The 18,607-nt window shown below is 44.3% G+C and overlaps 1 protein-coding gene and 1 non-coding gene across 3 annotated transcripts in view; one reads left to right on the forward strand and one right to left on the reverse strand.

Moving 5' to 3' along the window:
• Positions 1–18,607, reverse strand: part of DCAF7 (DDB1 and CUL4 associated factor 7) — a 46,405-nt gene that overhangs the window by 10,515 nt on the left and 17,283 nt on the right. For both annotated transcript variants that reach the window (XR_001113633.1, XM_003270693.4), the window contains exons 2-4: positions 4,536–4,694; positions 3,409–3,520; positions 2,911–3,029 (exon numbers count right to left, since the gene is read on the reverse strand). Coding sequence is in view for 1 of the 2 variants with exons in the window: in XM_003270693.4 (XP_003270741.1) it covers positions 2,911–3,029; positions 3,409–3,520; positions 4,536–4,694 (390 nt within the window). In the remaining variant the exon portion in view is untranslated. The remainder of the gene's footprint in view (positions 1–2,910; positions 3,030–3,408; positions 3,521–4,535; positions 4,695–18,607) is intronic.
• Positions 9,853–9,956, forward strand: LOC115831698. Its single transcript, XR_004027203.1, has one exon. It is a non-coding gene; the product is annotated as a U6 spliceosomal RNA (small nuclear RNA).

The following is an 18,607-nucleotide window of genomic DNA, read 5'->3' on the forward strand; positions in this document are numbered from 1 at the left end:
TGAATCAATTTAGGTTCTGAATCACTGTTTTCTGCTTTTATTTGCTGCAAACATTGCATATCACTAACGTCTATCAGGAAACAGAGGCAGAGAGCAATGGAGAGCTTCAGAGAAAGGATGAAGGCTGGGTGCGGTGGCTTACACCTGTAATCCCAGCACTTTCGGAGGCTGAGGCAGACGGATCGTGAGGTCAAGAGATCAAGACCATCCGGGCCAACATGGTGAAACCCCATCTCTACTAAAAATACAAAAAAATTAGCTGGGCGTGGTGGCTGGCACCTGTAATCCCACCTACTCAGGAGGCTGAGGCAGGAGAATCGCTTGAACCTGGGAGGCGGAGATTACAGTGAGCCGAGATCGCGCCACTGCACTCCAGCCTCGGACAGAGCGAAACTCTGTCTTAAAAAAAAAAAAAAAAAGAGGACGAAGAGGGACGAAGAGAGAGCCAGAGACAGACAAGTAGAGGGAGAAACAGAAAAACTAATTCCAAACAAAACTCATCTTCTGGGGCTAATGACAGCTGACTTCTGGGGAGACATGACTAGAATTGAAGCTCCAGTGTTGAGGTTCTGCCTACTGAGGGACACTGCCAAATGAGCATCTATTGCTGTTTAACCTCATGAATTCCTTTTTATTCTGGCTATGTAGAAATTATGCTTGTCTTTCTATGGCAGGAAGTAGAAGTGGTTCAAAAGGGACCGGGCCAGTCATCAACAAGGAGGCACTCAGGCCTGACATGCCTGACAGATCGAGGCTTTGTCTAGTACTGTACAGCTGCTTTAAGGCACAGCCATGTTGATCAATATGTATACCCCCTGATGCCAGCTCCTGGTAACCCTCAGGGACAGAGATCCCACAGGTGCCATGGGCAGTGTGGCCGAGTGTGTAATGCTCTTTTAGCTCTAAGTGACTGCTCCTTCAGTGCTCCACTACCATGGTTCACTGGGAAACCAAGGGAAGGTGACAACTCCCAAGTACACCAAACCCTCTTTTACACTGATCTGCCGGGTTTGGAGAGCCTTCCAAACAAGTCTTTTCCTAGAGAAAGATGGACTGAGAAAAATCAAAGGTGCTAGAAAGGTGCTATTACTGTTTCTCTAGAGCCACTATCCTTTCTCAGGTTTATTCCTTCAAGACAAGGCTGCCGGTCCAGGCCTGTCTGCTGTCAAGATCCATTCCTGGCCTTTCTCCCTGCTCTTCTCTGTGTCACAAGAGAACTGATTCCTACAGTGTGCATTTGGCAGGGTCTCAGATCTGCTGGCTGTTTCTGGCTGGTTCAGCCATGAGAGGCTTTGGTGGGAAAATGGATGATGGGAGGCAGGGAGAAGCTAAGGTATTTCTCCTCCCCTCTCTCTGTTCCTAGAAGCATCTCTGACAGGTAAATCCAGCCCCTGGGCTCCAGGAACCCTGCCTCCTCCCATGGTCCCTCTGGCCTATAGGCAGCTGCAGCTTCCTGCTGCTTCCATTCTATGGATGACCTCGCTGCTACCTATGTGGCATCTCAGCTTTACCATCTTCTGTATAAGCAGCCCCTGGATTAAATCCCCGCAGTTTAAATACTTAAGAGTAGTTCCAATTTTCTGGGTTGGACCTAACAGACAACAGCAGGCTAAGTTGTCATATAACTAAAATGTAGCAACTTGTTCAACTTGATGCCAAGAGGGTTTCCAGAAGTTTCTTACTGGTCCTCTCTGTGGGACAAACTCTTCATTTGACCCCTGGTTTAGCAGCAGTCAACTCAAGAAGTCTTGTAACAGGGCTTACCCTTAGGAGTATAGAAAGCCAAAGACAACCCCTTACAAAGAATGATAACCTGGGTCACATCTTCTTTTGCTGTTGACAACCTCAAGTTTCTGACCTAAGGTCAAGGCATTCTTTTTATCTGTATAGATATTAACACCCCTAGCTATGCAGGGTAAGGTAGAAAAGAACAGGAAATAATACCCACAGGAGATGAGAGTACCAGGAGCATGCAACAGCTCTAGGAGGAAAAGACTTATGGGGATTTTCCAAAATCACTGAGAAGAATGTTTTGATTAAAATGCAATTAGCTGGGTGCGGTGGCTCACGCCTGTAATCCCAGCACTTTGGGAGGCCAAGGTGGGTGGATCACCTGAGGTCAGGAGCTCGAGACCATCCTGGCCAACATGGTGAAACCCCGTCTCTGCTAAAAAATACAAAAATTAGCCAGGCGTGGTTGCGGGCACCTGTAATCCCAGCTACTCTGGAAGCCGAGGCAGGAGAATCGCTTGAACCCGGAAGGCGGAGGTTGCAGTGAGCCCAGATTGCAACATTGCACTCCAGCCTGGGCAACAAGAGGAAAACTTTGTCTCAAAAAAAAAAAAAAAAAAAAAAGCAATCACAAATAGCTCCCCTCAGTTTTCCCAATAAACACAGAAGCACCACCATCAAAGTAAAATATATTCCATTGCCAACAGTAATGAAAGTATAAAGATTAAGTGAACATACTAGGATTTGGTAAAACATTTATAGAGAAAAATGAATAATTAGGTTTGTCTCTCAGAAAATTTTTTCTCTTCCTGTCTCCCTTCCTTCCTCCCCAAATCTAATCTGTTTCAAGGTAAGTATTACTCTAAAGTTATTTTTTAATCACATCAGTTCCCAGCTCCTCTATAAGAGACTTTATTATTTTAAAAAACCAACCTCTGGCATGAAAAGAACAATGACAGACCGTAGAATAAGTCATTTACATTAGCCAATAAAAGCATTAGTTTACAATAGCGTTGTTTTCCCGTTTTTGATACATTACTATGGTCAATTTAGACAAGAAGATGTTATGTTACGATTTTCTACATAAGTTGCAGAACAATGAGAGAACAATCTGACCTCTTCCTGTGCGGAAGACACAGGAAGCATTTGGGGAAAGACGAAATGGAAAAGCATCGTTACCTCTTTGTCATGGGCGATCAGTTGGGTCTTCACGTGGCCAGACACAAGATTCACTCGCCCTAACACCTGCCCTGTCTCCAGCCCCCAGATGGTACACGTCGTATCAATGCTTGAGGTACCTGCAAACAATCAGTGCAAGTCAGGGCTGATGGGACCAAGGTTCTCAGGCAAGCTTCCATCCTGTGTCTACTCATTTGCTCAGCCCAGGGAGCAGCATACCATAAAGACCACAGAAAACAAGGTGGGGGCTACCGGCAGAGCCACAGAGGAAGTCAAGTCTTCAGTCCTCACCGTAGGACCTTAGATTCTAACTGGAGAGACAAGATCTACACACACAGAAAGCTCACCCACACAAAGGAATTAATAAATAACCACATTCCATGCCTAGCCTACTTCCCACTGAGCCTTGTTCTAGGATGATGTATGGCCCAGTGTGACATCTGAGAAAATGTATTTTGGCTTCTTCCAGCTGAAATACATACTCCCTAACTCCCTTACCTAAAAGATAAGGATCCACCTCATTCCAGTCAAAGGAGGTCAGGGGAGCACAGAAATCAGAGTTCTTATTATTGTTTAGCAAACACTCCAGCCTGGTCTCTGTTTCACCAACCTGAAGGAACAAGAATTTTTTAAAAAATCAGCCAGTCTTATCCTCATAAAAAGTCTTTTAAAAAATCCGTTTAGAAAATATCTTAGCAAACATAAGACATGAGGGGAAAACATTTTTATCAAAAACAGTAATAAACCCAGGACTCCCTGAATGCTACTTTTTCCCATACTTTCTCCTCTGCCCAGCTTTGTTTTCTACATTTTCATCCCCACACCTTCCTAGAGGAGAGGTCTTCTCACTTTGCCCAGCCTGGAACCTCTGCACAGGTGTACTAAGGCCACGCCCATGCTACAGAGGATGCTGCTGCTGATGAGCTCAGCTGAGGGTGGAGGGAAGCCTCCAAGATCCACTCACACACTTCATCAGAATCACTGGCCTGGTATTTCATTTAGTTTACTCAAAAATACCTTGGCTGCAAACAGAATATGAGTTCCCAAGTATTCCCACATCCACTGAAGGCTGTCATTGTCACCTTGGGTTGACTGAGCTGACTGCAGCCAGAAGCCAGACTTCATGGAATCTTTTTTTTTTTTTTTGAGACGGAGTGTCACTGTCACCCAGGCTGGAGTGCAGTGGCACGATCTCGGCTCACTGCAGGCTCCGCCCCCAGGGTTCACGCCATTCTCCTGCCTCAGCCTCCTGAGTAGCTGGGACTACAGGCGCCAGCCACCTCGCCCGGCTAATTTTTTGTATTTTTAGTAGAGATGGGGTTTCACCATGTTAGCCAGGATGGTCTCAATCCTCTGACCTCGTGATCCTCCCGCCTCGGCCTCCCAAAGCGCTGGGATTACAGGCATGAGCCACCGCGCCTGGCCAGACTTCATGGAATCTTGACTTGATTTACTAGAAAATCTGCTGAGCCAAATGAGGTCAGTCCATTTAAGCTTCACTTGCTTCTCCCATGCTGCAGTGACACTCGCTGCCTCTGACCCCTGTCTGTTCTGTGACTTCTCACTGCTAACAGCTGAGGCTGAGAAAGCCCACTTGTCTGGCTGCTAATAAAGCATCCGCTTACCCTCCACACACGGAGATAGTCGCCGCTTGTTGCCAGTAGGTCTGGATAGACGCCTTTTGTGTCAGGGATCCACATGAGCTTTGTGGTGGGGTATGGGTGGTCAAAGGTGTTTCTGCAAATAAACTCTGAACTCTCTTCATCTAAACCAACAAGCTGAACCTGTAACATACCAAATTGAGCCACATAAGCATTTGTGAGCAGTACAGCAAATACATTAGATCCCTGGTCAGTGACAGAGGTTTTTTTTTTTTTTTTAAGACAAGATCTTGCTCTGTTGCTCAGGCTGGAGTGCAGTGGTGCAACCACAGCTCAATGCAGACTCCACCTCCCGGACTCAAGTGATCCTTCCACCTCAGCCTCTCAAGTAGCTGGGGTTAGAGGCATGCATCACCAGACACAGCTAATTTTGTTCATTTTTTGTAGAGACAAGGCCTCACATGTTGCCCAGGCTGGCCTTGAACTCCTGGGCTCAAGTGATCCTCCCACCTCAGCCTCCCAAAGTGCTGGGATTACAGACATGAGTCACCATGCCTGGCCAGTGACAGAAGTCTTGACACCGTACTACACTAAACTGCAGAATCAAAAACGATTGCCATGAGAGGGCATCTAGTCCAACCATCCTCTGGCAGACAAGGACACCCAGACTCAAAGGGGTGGTTACACTCAACACTGCAAAGCCAGTAGGAGACAGAGACAAGATTTGATTACAGGTTTTCTGACTCAAGTCTGCATTCTTGACTCCAACTACATAAGTGCACTATCCGCCCAGCCAGGCACACCTTCCCCCAAAACCCCTGAGGTATTTGAAAATGACCAGGGGTGGTTTTGGCTGCCACAATGACTGAAGTGCTGAGGACATTTGGTGCTCAGGGGCCAGGAATATGAAACACCCTTTGCAATTTCATTAAACAAACTAATGCTCACTTAAAAATCCAATAGTGCACAACCCTCATCAACCCCAAAATCAACACTGGCTCATTATGTTTACACATAAAGGTATGTCAAATGACCGTTTGAGAGCCCAAACCACTGTGACTGGCAAAAAAAAAAAAAAAAAAAAAGTGGGCGCCATTGATGAGAAAGTCCCACCTAACTCTGATCACTTTTTCTTAGACTCAATTTTAGCCCACCATTAACTTCCAATCTTTGCTGTCAAACTCAATCTGGCTCAATGGGACACTAAATGTACATTTGCTTATGAACTTCCAACTGGAAGATGGAATGGTGGGGATATTTGGTAAAGATCCACAATAAGGGGAAAAGCACTAACCAGACAACACAAAATAGAATTCCTTCTACTCATCTTTCTGACCTCAGTCTCAGACACTAGTATCTTCCAGACATTTTTCCCCCCAAAGTTAGGTATAGCTGCATATAATAAAACCCACTCAAGTGTACAGTTAAATGAGTTTTGGCAAATGTACAGTTGTATAACCCCCACAGTAAGATATAAAACATTTCCATTAACCCAGGAAGTTCTCCCAGGCTCCTCTGCAGTCAACCCCTTATACCTACCCCAAGTAGCCACTGATCCATGGTTTTGTCTCTCCATAATACCATATAAATAGAATCAGATGGTCTTGAGTCTTTGTGTCTGGCTATTTTCACTCAGTACACTGCTCTTGAGATTCATCCATGTTCTTGTGTGTATCAGTAGTTGCTTCTTTTCTTACTGCTGAATGATACTGCCTTATGTGCAATGTGGCACTCTATAATTTTGGGTTTCTGAGATAGGGTCTCACTCTGTTGCACCGGTTCGAGTGCAGTGGTGCAATCATGGTTCACTGCAGGCTCAACCTCCTGGGCTTAAGCAATCCTCCAGCTTCAGCCTCCCGAGTAGCTGAGACCACAGGCATGTGCCACCACACCCAGCTAATTTCTAAATTTTTTGTAGAGATGGGGTCTCCTTATGTTGCCCAGGCTGGTCTCGAACTTCTGGGCTCAAGCGATCCTCCCGGCTTGGCCTCCCAAAGTGCTGGGATTACAGGTGTAAGCCACCGTGCCCAGAAAATTTTTTATGACCTAGTTAAGAAATCTTTGCCTAATCCCAGGTCCCAAATATTTTTCCCTATGTTTTCTTCTAAAAGTTTTCTAGTTTTAGGCTTCATATTTAGGTCTCTGAGTCATTTCAAGTTAAATTTTTGTATGGTACAAGATATGAATCAAGGTTTGCTTTTTGTTGTTGTTGTTTTTTCTTTTTGAGATGGAGTTTCACTTGTCACCCAGGCTGGAGTGCAATGGCACAATTTTGGCTTACAGCAACCTCCACCTCCTGGGTTCAAGCAATTCTCCTACCTCTCTGCCTCCTAAGTAGCTGTCACTACAGGCATGTGCCGCTATGCCTGGCTAATTTTTAAATATTTTTAGTAGAGAAGCGGCTTCACCATTTTGGCCAGTCTAGTCTCGAACTCTTGACCTCAGGTGATCCACCCGCCTCGGCCTCCCAAAATGCTAGGATTACAGGCATGAGCTACCGCTCCCGAACAAGGTTTGCTTTTCTACATATGAACATCTGACTGTTCCAGCATCATTGGTTGAGAATTCTTTCTCCTTTGAATTACCTTGATCCCTTTATTGAAAATCAGTTGACCATGTATTTGTTTATCTATTTCTGGACTCTATTCTGTTCCATTATCTATTTGCCTATCTGTTTGCTAGTAGGCAAACTGTCTTGATTATAGTAGCTTTCTAGTAAGTTCTAAAATCAGATAGTGAGTTCTCCAACTTTGTTCTTTTTCAAAATTGTTTTGCTATTCTCTACTTTTGCTTTTCCATGTGCATTTTACAATCAGCTTGTCGAATTTTACAAAAAGCCTGCTGAGATTCTGATTGGGATTGTGTTGAATCTGTCGAGCAGTTTGGGGAGAACTGACATCTTACAACATTAAGTCTTCCAACCCATAAACATAGCACAGTTCTCCATTAATTTAGGCCTTTTTTAAGTTCTTTCTTTTTTTTGAGACAGAGTCTCGCTCTAGCACCCAAGCTGGAGTGCAGTGGCACAATCTTGGCTCACTGCAACCTCTGCCTCCCAGGTTCAAGCGATTCTCATGCCTCAACTGGGACTACAGGTGCGTACCACCACGCCCAGGCAATTTTTGTATTTTAAGTAGAGATGGGGTTTTGCCATGTCAGCCAGGCTCGTCTCTAACTCCTGGCCTCAAGTGATCTGCCTGTCTCGCCCTCCCAGGGTGCTGGGATTACAGGCGTGAACCACCGCGCCCGGCTGCCTTCTTTAATTTCTTTCAGCAATGTTTGAAAGTTTTCAGTGTACTTCTTACGATTCTTTCATTAATTTTATTTCTTTATTTCTTTTTCCGAGACTGAGTCTCGCTCTGTCACCTCAGCTGGAGTGTAGAGGCATGATCTCTGCTTACTGAAACCTCCGTCTCCCAGGTTCAAGCGATTCTCCTGCCTCAGCCCCCCATGTTGCTGGAATTACAGGTGTGCATGACCACGCCTGGCTAATTTTTATTTTTATTTTTATTTTTTGTATTTTTTAGTAGAGACAGGGTTTCACCATGTTGGCCAGGCTGGTCTCAAACTCCTGACCTCAAGTGATCTGCCCATCTCAGCCTGACAGAGTTCTGGGATTACTGGCATCAGCTACTGCACCTGGCCCATTAACTTGATTTCTACATAAGTTTTATGCTATTATAAATGAGATTGTGTTTTATTTAATTTATTATTTTTAAGACAGGGTCTTGCTCTGTCACCCAGGGTGGAGTGTAGTGGCTCGATCACAGCTCACCATAGCCTTTACCTCCCAGGCTCAAGTGATCCTCCCACCTCAGCCTCCCAAGTAGCTGGGACTACAGGTACAAGCCACCATACCCAGCTAATTTTTGTATTTTTTGTAAAGACAGGGTTTTGCCATGTTGCCCAGGCTGGTCTTGAACTCCTGGGCTCAAGTGATCCACCCACTTTGGCTTCCCAGTATGCTGGGCTTACACATATGAGCTACTGTGCTTGACCATGAAATTGTTTTAAATTCCATTTCCAATTGTTCACTGGTACTGTATATAGAAATACAACTGATTTTTGTACATTAATCTTGGCTTCTATAACTTTGCTACATTAGTTATTAGTTTTAGTAGCTTTTTTGTAGATTCCTAAGGATTTTTCTATGTATATTCATAGATCTTGTCATCCATGTTTAACTCTTAAAAATCCATATGACTAAGTCTAAATATTCATTTTATGGAGCACCCACAGACTTTCAACAATCTCATAATTGTTAGGGGAGATAATGTATAAAGATGTAAAAGGAGACAAAACCCAGTGCCCTAAAACACTTAAGATAGCAATGCAAGTAATGTCACAAGGTAATACATGATTGGCTTATTTATGACACCGATAATAATCTACAACAATTGAGAGAAAACAGCAATAATTCAAATGGGGCACCTGAGGAAAAGAGGAGTTAGCATCTGAGCAGAGTCTTCAAAGGAGAATAGGAAGGATCTGGGTAGGCAAATAGGAAAGGGAAGGGCATCCCAGGTAGGTAGAACAGAAGGGTCACACATACAAAGGTGGCAAACTAAATGACCCATTTGATAGCAGCAGGCAGGCCTGTTTGAGAGAGCCACGTAGGAGTGCAGTGGAGATGGGGCTGGGAAGGTGTGCTGAGGGTAGGCTGGAAGTCACCAAAAGCAACCATGGCCTTCCCCTGATTAAGGCGTCTGAGAAGACAGTGGTATGATTACAAGGCCTCTGAGGACCACACATCTGGTAGTGCTGGACAGGACAGACTGGATCAAGGAGGTGGCTGGAGGCAGTGAGCCCAGAGGGCAACAGGGGAAAAATTAAGGGATAGTGAGAATGGCAAGGGATAACCAGGAATGGCCACAAGAGGGACTGTGACCAAATGAACAGTTTTTACATGGAACTAAAAAGTTGACATTCTGACCTTCGCGGAATGTTTTGTTTTTTTTTTTGAGACGGATTTTCACTCTTGTCACCCAGGCTGGAGTGCAATGGCGCGATCTTGGTTCACTGCTACCTCAGCCTCTCAGGTTTAAGCGATTCTCCTGCCTCATCCTCCCAAGTAGCTGGGATTACAGGCAGATGCCACTGCACCCAACTAATTTTTTTTGTATTTTTCGTAGAGATGGGGTTTCACCATGTCGGTCAGGCTGCTCTCAAACTCCTGATCTCAGGTGATCCACCCGCCTTGGCCTCCCAAAGTGCTGGGATTACAGGCATAAGCCACCACGCCCAGCCAGAAAATATTACATAAAGGAAGATTCTAGATGAAACGTGGAATTTTTGGTATCAGCCTTTATGGAGGAGAAAGGGAAAAAAAACCCAGATGAGAGTGCTTGCTTCAGCAGCACACATACTCAAATCGGAACTATACAAAGGTTAGCATGGCCCCTGCACAAGGATGACACGGAAATTTGTAAAGTGTTCTGTATTTTCACAAAGGATAAATGCTTGAGGCAATGGATACCCAATTTTCCAAGTTGTGATTATTATGTTTTGCATGCCTATACCAAAATAGATACACCTATTACGTACCCACACAACAACAAAAACAAAAACATGAAAGGCTAAATTCTCAGGCTCATTGGGCAGAAGAAAGAATAAACCTCTGAGGCTGGGTGTGGTGGCTCACACCTGTAGTCCCAGCACTTTGGGAGGCCAAGGTGGATGGATCGCTTGAGCCCAGGAGTTCGAGACCAGTCTAGGCAACATGGTGAAACCTCGTCTCTACAAAAAATACAAAAATTAGCCGGGTATGGTAGCGCATGCCTGTAGTCCCAGCTAATTGGGAAGCTGAGGTGGGAGGATGGTTTGAGCCTAGGAGGTAGAGGTTGCAGTCAGCTGAGATCACGCCACCACACTGCAGCCTGGGCAACAGAGCAAGGCCTTGTCTCAAAAAAACAAAGAAAAAAGAAAGAATAAGCCTCTGATGTAGATTGTGAGCCAGATATTTCATTTATATATTCATTCAAGAAGTATTTAGTGGACAGCTCTTAGGAGTCAGGCACTGTTTTAAGTGCTGTGGATAAACAAGGTAGCACGAAACCCCAAATCTCTCTCTAACTTTGCAGATAACACTGTGAAGTTCAACTGGAAGAGAAAATGTCTTTCAAGTCATCAGAGATTTCCTCCCAAGCTTCAAATATCCGATCTTGTGAGCATTTGACACTTGGGATCCTGTTAGCCTAACAAGGCTTTCTACCACCCAGCCCTAGCTTACCTTATATTCCACCTTCATTTATCTAGTCACTGTTTCCCATCCCTTTCCTTACACTTCCCTCTATACCTGTAAAATCCTCATACCTCCTTTCCACTGACCCAAATCCTGCCCAATGTTAATACAGCACAGTGGAATTGGGCTTCTAGGGCTCCCTACTTACCACCTGCTAGCTGTAAGACTTTGGACATGTTACTTAACTCTGCTCATCTTGTTTCCCAATCTGTAAAGTGAAGATATTCACAGTACCTACCTCGAGTTGTATGTAACAGCTCTGTGTAGAACTGTCTTACTCAATACATGAGCTTTGAATATTATGACATCTTACCTCCTTCATAAGGCATTCACAGTCTTCCTGGTCCAGTGCTCTTTCTTTCAGTGCTTATCTCTACCATCTGTTTGGTGACTAATCCCATAGTGCCTCATGACAGCACTGACATTACTGTCTTGTGCTATGTCACTTAGTAAATGCCTTAAATATAGGCCTGTGTCTTACTTCTGCTTGTACTGCCTACAGCAATGGTTTTCCAACTTAGCTATCAGACTTGCCTGAAGAGGTTTACATTCCTAGGCCTTCAACTCCAGCCTAAGATTCTGATTCAGTGTCAAGTGAGGCCCAGGACTCTCTATTCTTAGGAATTCATCACCCCTGGTGATGTGATTTCAGCAAAGTTTGACAATCTCTGAACAATAGTACCTAACCTAGGAGAGAAGTCAGGAAATAGCTGAGATTCAATCTTTCCTTGACCTTCTCAATGCTTTCAGAAGAGGTAATGACTTAAATTTTTAATTTGAATTCAAGAAAAAAGCCATCCTCATTGTTCAGAAAAGGCTCATGAAATTCAAGTCCTGATGTAATTTTTAAAAATGATTTTCCCCAACTAGAAAATTAAAACTTTTTCATTATAAAAAATACTGCCCCCACACACAAAAAATTAAAATTAAAATGCCACCACATAAAGATAACCATTTTCTTTTTTCCCCTGGTTCTTTATAGTTTTTAAGTATTTTTAAGCATTACAGAAGTAATTTATACTAACTGTAAATAATTAAGGTACTAAGTATAGAGAATTAAAAGTGCAAGTCCCTCTTTCAATGCCACCCCATCCCTCTATAACAGTAATTGCCATTTGGTTTGATATAACTACTTCCAGATCTTGCCTACAGATTTACAGATACAAATTTTCTTTACATAAATATAATTATACTATTCTGCAACTCGCTTCCTTTACACAATATATCAATTTTCTTCTTTTTTTTCTTTCTTTTTTTTTTTTTTGAGATGGAGACTCACTTTGTCGCCCAGACTGCACACAGTGCAGGGGCGCGATCTCGGCTCACTGCAACCTCCACTTCCTGGGTTCAAGCGATTCTCTTGCCTCAGCCTCCCGAGTAGCTGGGATTAAAGGCACCTGCCATTGCACCTGGATAATTTTTGTATTTTTAGTAGAGACAGGGCTTCACTATGTTGGCCAGGCTGGTCTTGAACTTCTGACCTCAAGTGATCTACCAGCCTCGGCCTCCCAAAGTGCTGGGATTACAGGCATGAGCCACCGTGCCTGGCCATCTTTTCTCTTTTCAAAAAATTTTAAAATTTTTTCCAATCATATCCTGCATGACAATTTTCTTTTTCATGCTGGTGCCAATACAAATAAATCTAATTGTCACAACTGTATAACATTCCACAAGATAGCCAAATTACAATGTATTTAATCCCACAAGACAGTTAGACTACTTCCCATTTTCCCTATGAAAAACAATGCCTCGATGAATATCCTAATCATGTTTTTCTGCACTAGTAAGTTATTTCTATAGAGCAGAGCACTACTTTCTGAATTGCCTTGCAATTTACACTCTTACCACCTAACTATGCAAACGCCTGTTTCCCTACACCCTCCCTCACAAGGGAAGAGGAGGCTTCCCTATCAAGGATATATATGAGAGGACCAGTATCTAGGATGCAAAGAATATAATAAATATTTTTCCTATCTTTTTTTTTGAGATGGAGGCTCACTGTTGCCCAGGCTGGAGTGCAGTGGCGCAATCTCAGCTCACTGCAACCTCCGCTTCCCAGGTTCAAGCGATTCTTGTGCCTCAGCCTCCCGAGTAGCTGGGATTACAGGTGTGTACCACCACGCCTGGCTAATTTTTCCATATTTTGTAGAGACGGGGTTTTGCCGCGTTGCCCAGGCTGGTCTCAAACTCCTGCGCTCAAGCAATCTGCCTGCATTGGCCTCCCAAAGTGCTGGGATTAGAGGTGTGAGCCATCACGCCTTGCCTTTCCTATCATTTCTGTCAGCTATTGGGCTGATGTGACCAACATCCCTGTAATGAATCACCCTCCCCACCAGTAACGTTTAACCCACTGCAGTACATACACTTGACATAGCTGGTGCTTCCCAGTTTCTCTTACCAAAGTACTTGGAAAAAGACATCTAGACCAGGCGTGGTGGCTCACGCCTGTAATCCCAGCACTTTGGGAGGTTGAGGCAGGCAGCTTACCTGAGGTCAGGAGTTCAAGACCAGCCTGGCCAACATGGCGAAAGCCCGTCTCTACAAAAAATACAAAGATTAGCCAAGCGTGGTGGTGCACACCTGTAATCCCAGCTTCTCAGGAGGCTGAGGCAGGAGAATCGCTTGAACCTGGGAGGCAGAGTTTGCAGTGAGCTGAGATTGTACTACTGCACCCCAGCCTGAGCAACAGAGTGAGACTCCATCTCAAAACAAAAACAAAAACAAAAACAAAAAGACATCTAGACTATTTAAAAATAAAAAGGTACATCTGTTACTCACAGGTCAAATAGTATTGGCTCCTAAATATCTGACCAAGATTTGAGACACCTTAGAATTAAAAAAAAACAAAAACAAACCACCAAAGTGGTACATATGAAGCCATGACTGTGGATGGTGCTGCTATGTGAGAGTGCACGGCCTGGAGATCAGGCCTGGTGGTATTGTTGGAATTTGCAGGGCAGCTTAAAAACTATGCCTGCTTGGTCCCCATCCTCTGAAGGTTCTGATTTACTAGGTCTGGGCATGAGCTTTTTTTTTTTTTTTTTTCCCTTAAAGTAAAGCTCCACAGGTTATTCTAACACACCCTAAATAGAAAGAGAACTGAGAGGTTAAAGCCAAAAATGGGGACACCCTAGAGGATACCTTTGGGAGAATAATCTACCTAGGCCAAGACCCCACTCTCTGAGCATTCCACGCCTGTAAGATGACCCTGTTCTCTCCTAGATCAGTGCTTCTCAACCATGGACCACGGCTCTATGTTAGAATCCTCTGGGAACTTAAACATATCCAAACAAATTAGGTTTAGCAACATCCCAGATCAGTGAAACCAGAATTTCTGGTAATGGGACACAGGCTTTGGTATCTATTAAAGCTCCCAGTGACATCAAATAATAGCCAAGGTTGAGAATTAATGTGCTAGATTGACACAGGTGTTTGAACTGGCTGGACTTCTGAGCTAACCGATTCACTCCTAGGCATTTAGAATTAAGACCCAAAAGCTATCTAGTTTTAGCCTGGAAGGGCATGGAGCTGCAGGGAAAGCTGGCATACATAGCGAGTGAGAATGACAAGCATGAAAGAAAAGAGGCAGAAAAGAGACATGTAATGTGAGGTGGGGCAGGGTGTGAGACAACAGCTTTCCACTGGCCGGGTCCAGTCCCATGAGAGGCCCGAGGCTCAATCTTGCCTTCGGATTCTCCAACTCCCTTGAATGAAAACCTCCCTTTCCTTCAACTACCTTGAGTGGGTTTCTGTTTCTTGCGAGCAACGAACGTTAAATCAAGCCAAGAAAATAACAAAAACAGAGACAGTTTCTGTTATGACAGAGATCAACTAAGCCAGCTTTCACGTAGTTCAGTGTAAAATTTAAAGCGCCTGAGTTTAATGTTAGGTTGGTGCAAAGGTAATTGTGTTTATTTGCCATCATTAAGTGATGGCCAAAACTGCAATTACCTTTGCACTAACCTAATATAACTGATAACCAAAGCAAAGACTAAGAACTTTCTACATATAGTACCCCGAAGAAAATGCAAAGCTTCTCTGGAATACCTTAGGGCATGCCCAATTCTACCATGTATCTTTCTACATCCAAAATCAGACCTGGGCATGGTGGCTCACTCTTGTAATCCCAGCACTTTGGGAGGCTGAGGCGGGTGGATCACTTGAGGTCAGGAGTTCGAGGCCAACCTGGCCAACATGGTGAAACCCCATCTCTACTAAAAACACAAAAATTAGCCAGGTGAGGTGGTGCATGCCTGTAGTCCCAGCTATTTGGGAGGCTGAGGCAGGAGAATTGCTTGAACCCAGGAGGTGGAGGTTATGGTGAGCTGAGATCACGCCACTGCACTCCAGCCTGGGCGACAGAGCAAGACTCCATCTCAAAAAACAAAAACAAAAACAAAACAAAATCAGGGTAAAGTTTCAGGGTACATACTATATTTAAGAAGGATGCCAGGCTGAGTGCGGTGGCTCATGACTATAATCCCAACACCTTGGGATGCCAAGGCAGGAGGATTGCTTGAGCCCAGGAGGAATTTGAGACCAGCTTGGGCAACACGGCAAAATCCCAACTCTATATGAAGTAAAAAAAATTAGCCAGGTGTAGTGGCACGGGCCTGTAGTCCCAGTTACTCAGGAGGCTGAGGTAGGAGGACCACCTGAACCCAGAAAGTCAAGGCGTAGCGAGCTGTGATTGTGCCACCACACTCCAGCCTGGGCAACAAAGTGAGACCCTGTCTTGGGGGGGTAAAAAACAAAAGAAGGACGCCAAATAAAATCTCATGTACTATTACAAAACAATGTAAGCTTTGCCTACAACTAGAGTTTAGCATGTTGTGTACTTTATAATATTTCTGACCAGAAATTCATCTCTTTCCAAAATTGATTGTGTTTTCTTCAACATTTCAAGATTGTACTACTTACAACAGACAGTCCTGGCCCACCTGTTCTAATCACACAGCCTGGTTTCTCTTTCCAAAGACTACATTGTGTTTGCACAAGTGTGTGTTTTAGCCTCAGCCAAACTGACACTAGTTCTTCTGCTCAAAGTTGCCAACCAAATATTGAGAGGAATTACAATTGGCTCTCAGGTTGTTCAATTTTTTTTTGTTCAGATATCCACTTAATGATGAAAGAAAATATAAGTTCTCTCTGAATATGCATATAATACAAAGTAAAAGAGTAAAGCCTCCCATCTGCTTACTGACCCTCACAAATCCTTACTGACGCTGTTTGGTGTGCATCTTTCCAAATACTTCTCCGTGTATTTGTGTGTGGTTTTTTCTTTTTTAAAAAAGCATAAATAGGTGCTAGGTGCAGTGGCTCACACCTGTAATCCCAGCACTTTGGGAGACTGAGAAGGGAGTATTACTTGAGCCCAGTAGTTTGAGACTAGCCTGGACAACATAATGAGACCTCATCTGTTTAAAAAAGAAAGAAAGAAAGAAAAAAGCATACATAGACTTGGACCATAAAATGTATTCTGCAACTTTTTTTTGAGACAAGGTCTCATTCTGTCACCCAAACTGCAGAGCGGTGGCATGATCACAGCTCACTGCAGCCTTGACTTCCCAGGCTCAGGCGATCCTCCTGCTTCAGCCTCTTGAGGAGCTGGGACCACAGGTACACATACATGACATCTAGCTAATTTTTGAATTGTCTGTAGAGATAGGGTCTCCCTCGAACTCCTGGGCTCAAGCAATCCTCCTGCCCCGGCCTCCCATAGTGCTGGGATTACCAGTGTCAGCCACCGTTGCCAGCTGTATTCTGCAATTTGCTTTTAACAATAATCTTAGAAGATCTTCAGTACAAATAGCTCCCCTTTCCCTCATTCTTCTATAGCAGATTATGGTAAGCACACCATAATTTATTTAACTATTCAGTTGTTTTGGTTATGTCCCATTGTTTGCTAATACGATACTACTGTACTTTTGCTAATACTACTACCCTTACTCATTTATTTTTGTATGTGTGTGAAATGAAATTTTTTTTTTTTTTTTTGAGACGGAGTCTTGCTCTGTCACCCAGGCTGGGGTACAGTGGCGCGATCTCGGCTCACTGCAAGCTCCGCTTCCTGGGTTCACGCCAATCTCCTGCCTCAGCCTCCTGAGTAGCTGGGACTATAGGCGCCCGCCACCATGCCCGGCTAATTTTTTGTGTTTTTGGTAGAGACGGGGTTTCACCGTGGTCTCAATCTCCCGACCTCGTGATCCGCCCGCCTCGGCCTCCCAAAGTGCTGGGATTACAAGCGTGAGCCACCGCGCCCGGCCTAAATGAAATGTTTTTATTGGACAGATTCTGTAAGCGTAACTGTTGTTTGTTTTTTTTTTTGAGACAGAGTCTTGCTCTTTTGCCCAGGCTGGAGTGCAGTGGTGCAATCTCTGCTCACTGTAAGTTCCGCCTCCCGGGTTCACGCCATTCTCCTGCCTCAGCCTCCCGAGTAGCTGGGACTACAGGCGCCCACCACCATGCCCGGCTAATTTTTTTGTATTTTTAGTAGAGATGGGGTTTCACAGTGTTAGCCAGGATGGTCTCGATCTCCTGACCTCGTGATTTGCCCGCCTCGGCCTCCCAAAGTGCTGGAATTACAGATTGTGAGCCACTGTGCCCGGCCTACTTTTTTTTTTTTTTTGAGACAGGGTCTCACTTTGTTGACCAAGCTGAGTCCTGAACTCCTGGGCTAAAGTGATCCTCCCACCTCAGCTTCCCAAGTAGCTGGGACTACAGGTATGTGCCACCACGTGTGGCTTGTTGTATTACTTTCAAAATTCCATCAGTCTTCAAAAAGGTTGCTTCCATTTACACGTTTTTTTTTTTGTTTTGTTTTGTTTTTGAGACGGAGTCTCGCTGTCGCCTAGGCTGGAGTGCAGTGGTGCAATCTTGGCTCACTGCAAGCTCCGCCTCCCGGGTTCCAGTGATTCTTCTGCCTCAGCCTCCCAAGTAGCTGGGACTACAGGCATCCGCCAGCACGCCCGGCTAATTTTTTGTATTTTTTTGGTAGAGATGGGGTTTCACCGTGTTAGCCAGGATGGTCTCAATCTCCTGACCTGGTGATCAGCCCGCCTCAGCCTCCCAAAGTGCTGGGATTACAGGCGTGAGCCACTGCACCCGGTCCCTACACTTTCTTTAAGAGCATATGAGAGTGCCAATTTCTCCATACCTTTGAAAACTATCAATCCTACATTTTTGCTAAACTAATGGATGAAAAATGGCATTTCATCACTATCTTACTATTGAGGCTGAGTATATTTGTTTCGTTTTGTTTGTTTTTGAGACGGAGTCTCGCTCTCTCGCCCAGGCTGGAGTGCAGTGGTGTAATCTTGGCTCATTGCAATCTCTGCCTCCTGGGTTCAAGCGATTCTCCTGCCTCAGTTTCCTGAGTAGCTGGGATTATAGGTGCACACCACCATGCCCAGCTAATTTTTGTATTTTTAGTAGAGACAGGGTTTTGCCATGTAGATCAGGCTGGTCTCAAACTCCTGACCTCAAATGATTGGTTGCCTACCTAGGCCTTCCAAAGTGCTGAGATTACAGGTGTAAGCCACTGCACCTGGCCAGAGGCTGAGTATATTTGTTCATTGACTACCTTTACTTTTGAATAACAATAATCAATAATAACTGAGCACCTTGGAGGGAGGGAGGAGGGATAGCATTAGGAGATATACCTAATGCTAAATGACGAGTTAATGGGTGCAGCACACCAACATGGCACATGTATACATATGTAACAAACCTGCACATTGTGCACATGTACCCTAAAACTTAAAGTATAGTAATAATAAAATTTAAAAAATAACTGAGCACTTATATGGACCAAGTATAAACATTATTCATGCTTTACACACATCATCTCATTTAA

This window comes from Nomascus leucogenys, chromosome 19 (genome assembly GCF_006542625.1).
Source record: "Nomascus leucogenys isolate Asia chromosome 19, Asia_NLE_v1, whole genome shotgun sequence".
In the NCBI taxonomy this organism is placed as follows: domain Eukaryota; kingdom Metazoa; phylum Chordata; class Mammalia; order Primates; family Hylobatidae; genus Nomascus; species Nomascus leucogenys.